The sequence below is a fragment of the Polyergus mexicanus genome, unplaced genomic scaffold, assembly GCF_030449975.1.
Source record: "Polyergus mexicanus isolate NDT 795.1 unplaced genomic scaffold, iyPolMexi1.0 SCAF_15, whole genome shotgun sequence".
NCBI classification, from domain to species: Eukaryota; Metazoa; Arthropoda; class Insecta; order Hymenoptera; family Formicidae; genus Polyergus; species Polyergus mexicanus.
In genome coordinates, this window is record NW_027223335.1 from 3354078 (window position 1) to 3367437 (window position 13360).

General features: G+C 31.6%; 1 protein-coding gene across 4 annotated transcripts in view; it reads left to right on the forward strand.

Annotated features, from left to right (window-relative positions):
- The window catches only part of LOC138939822 (dystrophin, isoforms A/C/F/G/H), a 413267-nt gene extending 404305 nt beyond the window's left edge, over positions 1 to 8962 (forward strand). For 2 of the 4 annotated variants that reach the window (XM_070308019.1, XM_070308020.1), the window contains 11 exons: positions 709 to 968; positions 1397 to 1555; positions 1909 to 2045; positions 2356 to 2560; positions 2792 to 2877; positions 2965 to 3292; positions 3384 to 3495; positions 3580 to 4218; positions 4342 to 4456; positions 5038 to 5145; positions 5669 to 8962. In XM_070308019.1, coding sequence (XP_070164120.1) covers positions 709 to 968; positions 1397 to 1555; positions 1909 to 2045; positions 2356 to 2560; positions 2792 to 2877; positions 2965 to 3292; positions 3384 to 3495; positions 3580 to 4218; positions 4342 to 4456; positions 5038 to 5145; positions 5669 to 5766 — 2247 coding nt within the window. In that variant the 3' untranslated portion in view covers positions 5767 to 8962. The remainder of the gene's footprint in view (positions 1 to 708; positions 969 to 1396; positions 1556 to 1908; positions 2046 to 2355; positions 2561 to 2791; positions 2878 to 2964; positions 3293 to 3383; positions 3496 to 3579; positions 4219 to 4341; positions 4457 to 5037; positions 5146 to 5668) is intronic. The other 2 variants (XM_070308022.1, XM_070308023.1) reach the window with 2 other exon arrangements.
- Positions 8963 to 13360: the final 4398 nt, after the last annotated feature.

A 13360-nucleotide genomic window follows, 5' to 3' on the forward strand; every position in this document is an offset into this window, starting at 1 on the left:
TTTTTATCTTTGCTAGATATATTTTCTGACTTCGTTATGTTTGGCGGATTAATATCGGTTGTCATTTTTTCACTAAAGACGAATTTTTTACTTCAACAAACGGTAATCGTTTCTTTGATTCATTATGTCTTATGATTTAGAGAAATTGGAAATATAATAGTTGAAAAATACTTTTCGAGAAATAATAATATCTAATATATGATTTCTAATATTTATGGATATATATAAAGATTCATAAATAAAAGAATTTTTCTTTGAAGATGAAACATTTTTGTAAATAATAATGTTAAATGTATATCAATCTATAAATACGACAGACTAATTACAATTTTTTAACATAAATGAAATTTAAATATACACTATTATTTTTTAATTAAGAAGCTCTATATAATCGAAAATATATATTAAAATAAATAAAGTATATGTAATTATGAAACATATAAATTTATGTTATTCTGAAAACAATGATTATTAAGACTATTACATGACTACAAAGTATTAATGAAATTTCTTCAAATATATAATAAGTTTAATTACAACAAATATTAACACTTTACGATTTTAGATTTATGAATTATGTGATAAGGATTATCTCTTTAGATAATACAATATATTAATGTGTGAAACAATATTGTTTTCTTGATTATTTGCAGATTTAGATAATAAATATTGAATCTTAATATAACAACGCTTCTTTTCTAATTTCAGAAAATATGTGTCTTCCAAAAGTCTCTCGAGGATCTCTCCTCGCGGATGGCCGCGGCCGAGGCGATCCAGAGCGGCTGGCAGAATCCAAATGACGCCAACGAGGCGACGGAATTGCTCGAGCAGTTGCAGAAATTTGGCGAACGATTGGTACCTATTCAGAGGAACATTGAGGATGCGAACGATCAGGCGAGCGTCTTCGCGTCAAGCAGCGTCATCGTTTCTCACGCTTTATTGGCGAAACTCGAAGATCTGAACACCAGGTATGGCTTTGAAAACCGCACAAAAATTTACCTCGCGGTTTCTAGCAGAGTCCTATGACAGCAGAGCTGTCATATCGTTTATTATCTTGCGTACAGCTTCTTTTACAACATATACATATAATACACCATGTTTCGAAACCGTAGAATTTAATTTTAATGACAGATTCTTCGAGCAATTTAGAATCGATTTTTCAAATCTTGTTTTTACAACATATGAATGCTGCAGAGATATTCGATATCCTTTTTATAAACATAAGGATTTCAGGATTTCTTTTTTTTTTTGCATCACTCTCTACACAAGTATCACCGATATCAAGACGAGCATTTAAAATTAAATCTGCATTATACGTAGAATTTATTTTTATGGCGTTCTTTGTTGTGAATTCAGGATGAATTCGCGATGTTAACTTTTTCGTATGTTTTCGCAGGTGGAAGGTGCTGCAAGTCGCAGTTGACGAGCGTTACAAGTTTCTAAGCGGATTCGGGAAGGATGGCAGCACTCCGGGTAGTCAGGCTTTCCTCGCGAGCAGCGTAGAACCACCATGGGAGAGAGCCCTCACACCCGCCAAAGTGCCTTACTATATCAAGTAATCGATCTTCCTTGCATCTCGTATAGTCGGCTTGAGTTTCCCCAAACTGTGCGGCACGGTTATTCCTGACACGATCAAGAGCTTTTACTCTCTGTAACACGACCGGCTCTTGTATTTTTTGAGAAACAAATGTATTCAAATATATCTGATTATCAATATTTGCAATATACATATTTCATAATTTTTTAATTTAACTTATAAAAAAAATATAACTGTGTTATATTAAACTTTTTTTAATTTGAAACTTATTTAGAAAATTATTGAGATTTGCTCATTTGTACATTTATATATGATATTTATTTGTGCATACAATTAGACCTAGGTATTTAAACAAAATCTGTTTATTACAGCCATCAATTGGAAACTACGCATTGGGATCATCCGAAAATGATAGACCTGATGTCTTCTCTTGCGGACCTAAACGAAGTTCGCTTTTCTGCATACCGAACCGCCATGAAACTGCGTACCGTTCAGAAGCGACTGTGCCGTGAGTATTTGCATAATCTCTTAATAATTAATCATTCCTTTATTGTTCATTAACTATTGTAATTTTCTCGATCAATCACATTATATGTGTCTATATAGTGGCATATTATTAGAACGCGCAATGATATTAGTGCTACTGTCATTCCTTTCAACACATTCAACGCACGTTTATCAAACTGACCGATACTATAAAAATTCTTTGATAATTATTATTTCTTAATATCTCATGATATCAATATCTAAAATAAAAATGAAAAAGCTTATGAAATAGACGAATGTTTTATGTTTGTGCTCATTTTTTGTCATTTCAGTGGACATGTTGAGCCTTTCCACCGCGTTGGAACAATTTGATTCACACGGACTCCGGGCACAGAATGACAAATTGATTGACATCCCTGATATGGTAACAGTACTAACATCACTGTACGAAATAATCGCAGCAGATAACCCGGCGCAGGTGTCTGTACCGTTATGCATTGACTTGGCCATCAACTGGTTGCTCAATGTATATGATAGGTACGAAATTCTACGGAAGAATATGTTTTATAATTAGTATTAAACTATCGATATATGTATATCAATCTTTACTGTTCAAATCAGGTCTATGTCTTGTTCTCATATGTATATGTTTTTTTTTTTAATCTGTTATACTTTAGATTTTATTCAATTTTTAAGACATATTAGTGATATTCAAGATACTATCCCTTTATCCCAAAACATTATGAAGTTTTGTGTTATAATTTTCAGCCAACGCACTGGTCAGATTCGAGTGCTTTCATTCAAAGTCGGTTTGGTTTTATTGTGCAAAGGACATCTGGAAGAAAAGTACAGATGTGAGTAATATATCAATATTCTCTCTAATAATAGTCTATAAATATATATTTAATGTGTATCTAAAAACGCTTTTGTATTATTTACAGACCTATTCCGCTTGATCGCGGATCCTAATAGATTGGTAGATCAACGAAAACTGGGACTTTTGTTGCATGATTGCATACAAGTGCCGAGACAATTGGGTGAAGTCGCGGCATTCGGAGGTTCGAACATCGAACCCAGTGTTCGTAGCTGCTTTGAAAAGGCAGGAAAGGATAAGAACGAGATAGAAGCCGTACACTTTTTAAGCTGGCTGCAACAAGAACCGCAAAGCATGGTCTGGCTACCAGTGCTGCATAGACTATCCGCGGCAGAAACGGCTAAACATCAAGCTAAATGCAATATATGCAAGGAGTATCCTATTACAGGGTTCAGGTAAGATAATTCTAAAATTCGTTTATTGGAAAAAGTCGATAATATGTAAAATTGTCGTACGAACATATTGACAAAAATATTCGAATTTCAGATATCGTTGCTTGAAATGCTTCAACTTCGACATGTGTCAGAACTGTTTCTTCTCAGGACGCAAAGCAAAAAATCATAAATTAACACATCCAATGCAAGAATATTGTACTGCGGTAAGATGTTTATCTTTATATCGTTTAAATATTATCAAAAGAAATGGTTCATATACATTGAACGACATTTATATCGCTTTACAGACGACGTCTGGTGAAGATGTACGCGACTTCACGCGTGCGTTGCGTAACAAATTCAAATCCAAACGATACTTCAAGAAACATCCCAGAGTTGGCTATCTGCCTGTGCAGACTGTGTTAGAAGGGGACGCGCTGGAAAGTCCAGCACCTTCGCCCCAACACAGCTCTCTCAGCCAAGATATGCATTCTCGTCTAGAAATGTATGCCTCTCGACTCGCCGAAGTTGAGCTATCGCGCACAAGAAGTAATTCCACACCGGACAGCGATGACGAGCATCAGCTAATAGCGCATTACTGTCAAAGCCTAAATGGTGGCGACAACATTAACGTACCAAGAAGTCCAGTCCAGGTCATGGCCGCGATTGATGCCGAACAGAGGGAAGAGCTCGAAGCTATGATACGGGAATTGGAAGAGGAGAACGCAACGCTACAAGCGGAATACGAGAGATTGCGCTCGAAGCAAACCCCGGGTTCGACGCCAGAGGACGGTCACAGTACTAGGCAACCCGATTGCGATATGATTGCGGAAGCCAAGCTGTTGAGGCAGCACAAAGGAAGATTAGAAGCGCGCATGCAATTACTTGAGGACCATAATCGCCAATTGGAGGCGCAGCTACAGAGACTTAGACAGCTTCTAGATGAGGTATATCACAAAAAAATGTTGCATTTTAAATATCTTTTTTCAATATTAATTTTTTTAATTATTTAAAAGCGAAATAAAAATATTAGAAAATATGAATCAACTTTTACATTTAAATTTGTTTAGCCGAACGCTTCTTCGCCATCGAAGACCGGAACTTTGCAAACTCGAAGTGTAACGGCATCACAATTAGCGACCGATTCTCCAGCAAAAATGAATGGCCATTATCATGATTCTCCAGGTATAACGCACTTCAATTTCATTAAAGCTCAAGTTTTGATTACAGTTTTTGGGCGAATAAACGAATGATAATACTTGCAGAATGATATATTAAGGCTTTTTAATTGGGGATTGCTGTTAATGCATTTAATCACACGATCAGATTATCATACATATTTATTATAACTGATATGCAACAACCAGATATTAACATCTTTTTAATGGCACTATACTAACTGCATATTGATACAATAGGGATTCAATGATTTTAATCAGATTATCTGTGACATAGTGGATGAATAGCGAATCTTGCTTATATGTTTTCAAAAACAAATTGTTTTCTGATATATTCCAGATTTCTATCTTTTATAAAACTAATAAAATTTAATAAATTAATAAAGTCGCTGAGGAGGTTCCATCATTAACTAATGTAATTCCAAAACTAATTAATTGAAAAAGCAATGCAAAATTAGAATAATGTAACTTTTTAGCATCATTTGTATTAACTATGAGAAGAGTCTCTATTGTTACTTTATTATATACTACATTTAATCAAACACTGAAAATTAGATAAGCTTATTGCTATTGGGTATATGGACGTAGGTGGTGGAAACTCGAACGAGGGCAGAGTCAGCAGTTTAGAGAGGCCACCGCCGCCGCCGCATTCTCACAGTGTTGCTCATAATGTGGGCAATCTATTGCACATGGCAGGTTTGTTCAGTTTATATGAAAATATGATCGCGTGCCAATTATTGTAGTATAATCGACTATTATGTTCAATCTCTATAATGCATGTGTCACTTCTGCTTGATATAACTTAAATAATGTTGCTTTCCTGTTTTCACGCTACAGAATGGATGTAAGGTGAGATCACTATGCTTCTCCCTATAGGGGCTTAAAATTTGCTTGGATATATTAATACTAGATATGCAAAATAAAACAGCTGTTCATAATTATTGATAGCGCAATGGGAACAACGTTATGCATTAATTAAATTAATGCATAAATCTTTAATATTAATAATGTATTTTATATATCTGCTTGAATTCTTTTTTTCGACTCGTTTCTTTTCACGCTTGTTTCTTCGTTTCTCTTGTTATATCTTTGAATATGTGTGCACGCGTCGATTGTCCAAATATAAATTGTGAAATTAACAGCATACAAACGCTGAATTTTAGGAACAATAATGAGAAAATATAGGTGAATGATAAAGAGCTTTCTCTTTTTATTTTAGGCGACTTAGGAAAAGCTGTAGGTGAATTGGTAACAGTCATGACGGAAGACACATCGAAAACGAACGGACAACGAGCACCACCACCGGCATTCAAATAACAATTACAACCGGGAAATTCGTTCCATCAACGCATGCTGATAAAAGATGATGCTAAAAGTCAGCTAAATCGACGCGCTATCTATTTAATATCCACGATTGTAAATGTTTAATAATCGTAATCACTGACCAATAACACACAAGTCTGGCTCTAATACGCATATCAGAGACAAGTACATGGTATATCTGCCGCGCAAATGCAGGGTCAGGGGACTCGTCTCGTGGTGTGGTGGTTTCGGGTATTTTATAAGTTTTGATATACGTCATTCTATAACTGGATTATATCAATAAGACGATTATGATTTGGCTTTCGGCGCTGTCCCCTGAGAGTAACTTTATTACATATTGACATGTCATATCATAAAACTAATTGTAATGAGAAATCAATTGTTATGCTTGCTAGCTAAACTATACAAACAATTAAGGGATACAATGAGAATAAAGGAGAATACACGGAAGGAAATATCATTAACAATGCATGCAAAAGCAATGTATCAAATCACATAATCTATTATAGATCGTAGTTTATATTTACATACCCATTCTGTTCACTGCCACGGGCTCTTCCTCGACGTAACTTACACAATGTACATGTTGCGGTTCTAGACGACACATAATGGGAAATAGACAGAATTCATATATCTGACCTCCTGTACTCGACGCTTTTGAATTTTACATATATAATCACACGAAGAAAGAGAATCTTTTATAATAAAACAGAGAGCGATGCGCATTACAATTTTCAAGTTTATTTTTTATCCAGTTACATGATTTTTCATATTTTTTAAATAAATTTAAACGGCAATGTCTATTATTTAAGCCTGCCGAATGTTATTATATATCTAAGAGTATATTGATAAGTACCTAACTAATAAACTGTAGGCTGTATTCTCTAATATGTAATAAAGTTGTCTAGAAAATACTTCATCGCGATATTATTGAAATGTGAGCTCTTACCGTGGTTTTATTATTAAGTGATCAGTCTACGATCTGCTTTCTGGCGGATAAGTTTTATATTTTGAGTGAATTAAACGCGCAACACGTTTTTTTACATATCATAGATGCCATATGTTAATAATATTATTATATTACTATTATATTACGAGGAGACGCTTGCGGAATGTAAAATACATATCTTCGAAAAAGAATATCATATTTCACCAATTCGATAAACATTGCGAACAAATGTTGGATAATATGTAACACATGTATTGTTATTTACCATCGTTAGGTCACAAACATATTGATTTCACTTTATGGAGTGTAACATGATCGAATATGTTTTTTCAAGCTCCGTCTGTAGTCTGTTGAAAGATTGTTGGTTTTGCCATTTCATACATTAATATAACACATTAAAAAATTTTAGAGAATTAGTCATATATAAAAATGGAGTTATATACTGCATACATCAAACAGGTAACTACGTTACTTGTAATATATTATAATATAACTGAAATGATATGGGACAAAATGCTTAAATAAAAATAATGGATATAAAAAAATCTTATATATTTTTTTCTCTACGTCTGTCCGTTATAATAAGTATTGATCTGGTAATATTGCCAGAATTACGTAGTTACCTATTTGCAGCCTCTATCATCTACTAACATCACGACACGAGCCACACAACCGACGCGACGTTACGCCGTGGAACGTACTTATTGGTAAATACGTTAGAACGGCCTCCGCAGCTATATATGTATCATTTTTTTTTCAAACATATTACAATTACTTCATTGTTTTAATTATATATTTCCATACCTTCTGTTATTGTACGAACAGAATTTTCGTTATTTAAACTGATTGAGTTCTTGTCATCAGAATCTTCTATGTAGTCTAATCTTTTTTGAAATTCCTTATTCACCGCATCATTTATACATAGAATTGTGATGCGTCCATTATAGATATATCTGTTATAGATTTGTTCATTGAAGTTGGTTCTTGGAGGCTCGTCTATTTATGCCGTCGTCGATCTGGAATTTAAAAAAAATTAGTTATTTATATAATTATAAAATCTTTTTTTTAAACATTATAATTATTTCATTATTTAAATTATTTTCCTATCTTCTCTTACCGAGTGGAATTTTCGTTATTTAAACTGGTTGAGTTCTCGTCATCAGAATCTTCTATGTTGTCGAATCTTTTTTAAAATTCTTTATTCACTGCATTATTTGAACAATGCCCCAGACTTCTAAAGAGGATCTTTCTCGATGTGCTCGTTTGTAAGAAATATATTTAATACATATATATTTAATATTTTAATCTATCTGCATAGAAAATTATTTTTTTTTAATTAAACACTTCATTTTTTTTTGGAGATCCCGGATGATCCGATTTAATTGTATAATTTTTAAATGCGCTGCTTGAAATTTTTCCTTTTTTTGGTAGTTACTGATAACTTATCTAATTGTTTCTTCAGTTTTTTTATTTTATGTACGTATGTTTTTTCGAGTTGTAATCTTTGGTGTTTTATTTCGTCTATATGTTGTAATTTTATTAGCCCTGCGTTGCATGTATTTCCTATTGCTGATTGTATGTTAACTTGCTCTATGGAACTTGCCATTTTAAATAATTTATAAGATGGATCTATAAGAATAAGGATTATCTAATAAGATATGGATATATAGGATGTCCCAGAATTGATAATAGAAAGAAATGTCATATTCTATATAGATGAAAATAAGGTAAAATTGTTCTATGAGCATGTGTCCGGGAACGCATCTCCTCTGAGTTACAGCACTCAAAATTTCCCGAAAAAACTCGAATTTTCTGTATATTGTCTAAAAACTTGAGTTTTTTCGGGAAACTTTGAAGGATTATAACTCAGAAGGGGTGCGTTTTCGGACACATGTTCATAAAACAATTTTATCTTTTTTTGACCTGTAGAAAATGCCTCTTTGTTCTATTATCAATTCTGGGACACTCCTATACTATATTATAGTATATTTAAAAATTATGATATATAATGTAGATTGTATCTTACTTGCGAGAGTAAAGGAGCGATGAGGAAGTTGCGACAGCGGCAGCGGCACGTCAGACTCTAAAGTGTGAAACGTGATGAGTGTGACTTTACAAATACCATTGTATAAAAATAAAAAATAAAAATAAATATTTAATACGTTAATAACGCTTTCGTACATTAATCATGTTCACATGATTTTTCTTTGTTATTTAATTTTAAAAATCAAAGTTTGCCCGTGAAAACATACTATATTTCTATACATATCTTTTTAGTTAATATTTTTTTGTTCATGACCTAATAAAAGATAATGCTTGAAATATCTTTGACTTTAAACAGTGACATAGTAAAAGAAGGCTTCGCCCAAGGCGGATAGTACCTCTGCTTCCCTCCCTTATTGGCTTTGAATTCTTTGTAAGTCTCATTGTTGGTAACTATATGATTTTACGCAACTACAAGACATCATTTATAGCTATCGTAGTATTGTTTTCATCATTATTATGAGAACAATTATTATCATGAGAATGAGAAATTTCATCTTGTTCTATTTGATGATTACGTATTAAATGGCGCTTTAAAAAATAAATATTAGCGTATTTTTTTTAACAGTTTGTAAAATCACATCCGATTTGTAAATATACTTAAATTTTATGTTTCAATGTAATATGTAACATCAAAGTATTTAACGAATGAAAAGAAAGTTCACATTAAAGACAAGAGATCATTTTTTTATCATGTGGTGGCATCGTGACGCTATTGCATCGCTTGATAAATCATTACCTATTTGTAAAATTTCATGTTATTTTTCACACACACACACACACACACACACACACACACACACACACACACACACACACACACACACACACACACACACACACACACATACAAAATGAAAGTGTGAAAAAGAATCATGACCATTTTACAGCAGGTATCCTACTCGTCGGTCTGCGGTTGATTATGATTTATTTGCTTCTTCCCTCTTAGTTATGTTCTGTATATGATACATCTGAAGAAGACAGGCTTAAAATGTAACCATCTGTGTTTTGAGTCTTAGCACGTGCCTTCTTTTTGTTAGAATAAGGGTTAATATGGTGCCATAACATTATATATCGCCAGATGTATTAAAGAAATAGCAGATGTTGATTTTTATATTTAGAAAATCCGAAAAAAGAAATGTTTAGAAACATTCAATTATACTAATATAATTTTGTTTACCATGATAAAATCTCATAAAACAATTTTAATAAAATATTAAATAATGAAATAAATATTAACAAAATTAAAATTAAATATATATTTGTGTGTAAAATTAAAAGTTTGTTTTAATACAAAAAGATTATGTGAATATGCATCGATATAAAAAGTGAATTCTCGGAACATTTCTACGGTACAAGGACGTTGCCCGAACTGGTATTCATTTGATCCGGTTTTAACCATCCTTCGGAAGAAATCGTAAGTGAACTAGTAAGCAAAAAATGTTATAACGAACACGGACTTTACTTAGTTTGTATTTCAAATATACAAACATAACAATTTTATTTATGAAATTATTTAACACAAAAATCTATTCTATTTATTTTTATTCATTGCACTTGTAAAATAAATTGAGCGATTTTTATACAATATATTATTTTATATTCTAATTATATATTAAAATAAATATGCAAATATATAAAGAGAAATATTATTCTCTTAGATACGATAATAAGAATTGTTATATAGATTATTCAAAGGGAAATAAAATAATCTAATCTTCTTAACAAAAGTTATTTGACAATAAAGAATGATATTTTCATATTGTGAGCAGCATATAATTTTTCAGAAATATAGCAAGGTGAATTCTAGCACATCTTAAAAACGCATTCCATTAACTCAAATTTCGCTAATGCTGTCAGCAGTTTGACACAAGAATCATGAAAGAACCCTGAAAAATTATGCTTAGTATAGCGCAATACATTTAAACATATACAAACTTATTACATATGATTACGTCGGATTATGTTTTATACATGCAACGTATGTGTTCGCGATTGTAAAATAATAAAATCGTATATTTATTAAAACGTAATCATCGCGATCATTGCAAGAATCAGTTAATAACTATGTTGCCTGATTATTTTTTATATTAATTAATTAATTATGCTTTTGTGCAGTTGATACGTTTCATCGTTATCAAGGATTTTCGATCGCATACATAATGCAAATTCTTTCAAAGAAAGCGAGCAAGACCTTCACCCCTAATGTTTCTTTGCGTGCAACTATCACGAATGGCGTGAATACACGCGCGGTACGTGTGTGAATGCCGTTTTATATAACTGTGAGAGAAATGTACTCTTAGATTCAAAGAGACTCTTGTATTATCTTATATTATCTCTTATATTATCTTGACACTTATATATATAAACGCGTTCATATAAACATTATCACGAGATTATAATTAATTTTTTATCTCTTTTTTCTTATATTGCATCTTTTATCATTAACATTTGGAAATATATGACATTTTTAAAAACGCAAATATATATTTTAATAATTTTATTGTAAGTATTCGCGAAGAAAAAATATATTTTATCTTCTCGGTTGTAAAAACAACGTTAACATTCTGCCGTAGCCGTATCTTAAGAGACACGTATGTATATCCGTAGAAGTTCCAATACAGGCGATTGAGTCATCGATACGTGACATGTGTATCAATGTGCATAAACAGAAATTTAGTGCATGCTACGAAGGTCGATAGTAATTGATTTTAAATACAGCACACATTTTTATTCAGTATCGAGCTAAAAGCATTATAGTTATGTTCATATAATCAATGTCTCGAATTGGAATTATAAAGCGGAATTATAAAGGAATTATAATTATTTATGCTTTTCTTTATATTGATGTCAAAAATAATGTTGCCCATGTTGTATTAACATGTAATTTTTATTCACAATTTTTATATGAATATTGCAGTGATAAAGATTCATCGACAATGTGTTAAAAATAATATATCTTAAAAGTTTGCGAAATTATGTAATATTTTTAAACAAATAAAGTTTCTCTAAATTTAAAGGTGTCTCTCCTTTTTGTACAGTTAAAATAAAACTTGTATGTTCTAATAATTTTTACGATTGACTTTGCGCCATATACACACACACATATATATATATATATATATATATATATATATATATATATATATATATATATATATATATATAAAGAAATTGTTAATCTTTGTGCAATAAATATTTAAAATATTTTTTTCAGAGTTATAAAAACGACTTATATATTTTTTTCATAGAGAGCTTGTCTCTCTATTATTATCAGTGAGAGACTCACAAAACTCAGAAGCTGAAATACGAATCGAATCTTATTTCATCGTTCTGATAGTATGATTCCGTAGTGCCAATTTTCCAAATTTATATAATGTCTATCATTTTTATCATTCTATACATATGAACGTACAATTCATATACCTCATATATATATAAACTGCTAGCGTGACATCAGTTTTGTGTTCAGAACAAGTTCCCATCGTGCGGTCGAGGAGCAGCAACGCTCAAGACGAGTCGGGTAAAGGCATTTGGACCTACATATAGCCTATATCTATCGAAGGTTCCATGACCCATCGAGTATTTTTTTTGCTTCATGTAGGAAGCCTAAAGCGAGGCCTCGAAGAAGGTCGCTCGTTCTTTGTAACGATCATAATCGAACTCGAAGGAGACATATGCGAGAAATTCCAATAAAATTGCAGGGTCCCCGAAATTCAAACAAGAAACATATAGCTCTTAATTATATTTTTTTATTGTTAGATCGAAAACTTAGTATATGAAGAAAGAAAGGGAGAGAGAGATCAATTGAAATTAAATATCAAGATATATATTTACTGCAAGAGAGAACAATAAAAGAAGTAAAAAAGAGAAGATATTAAAAGATAAAAGATAATTTTACTTTTCTTATGCAAAAAAGTTTCGCTTGATATTGGTTAAATGTTTGAATTTGTTTGGATTTTAAATTTTTTATTATCGATATTCTTAAATAAAATACGATATCTATAAAATTAAATATATACAAAACAAAAACTAATATAGGATTGCGACACCTGAATAAGGAGTTTTGGAATTCTCAGACAGTACCAGGCTAGTGTTCCCAGAATTCTGAGTCTGACATCATCTCCAGCTTACAATTAGTTAGAGAAGAAAGAACAAGTGAGAGATGATTTGAATTTTTATTAGATGCATTATTATAGCGAAATTTTCGCGCTGCGTTGAATGTTGTTTATTTTTTTGTATTATATAAAAATAATAAGTATATATTGCATAAAATATTTATCTAAAATCTTTAAGAAAAGATAATGTTTATCTAATTTTTCTCTATATAATTACATTTTATAATTATAAATTTATGTAATTATAAAAAAAAAGGCACTTGGATTTTATATCTCATAGCACATCACTCTAATCAAACTGATTATTCAATAAAGAAATAAGGATACACTACGCTCCGGACGATACTCGAAACATCATCTTGATCCTGGTCATAAGTTTTTATTAATAGTTTAAAGATCCGTTGATTTTTTAATTGCATTTTTTCACGCTTTAAAACTGCGAAATTCTCTTTAAAACTTTACAGCGAGAATATATATA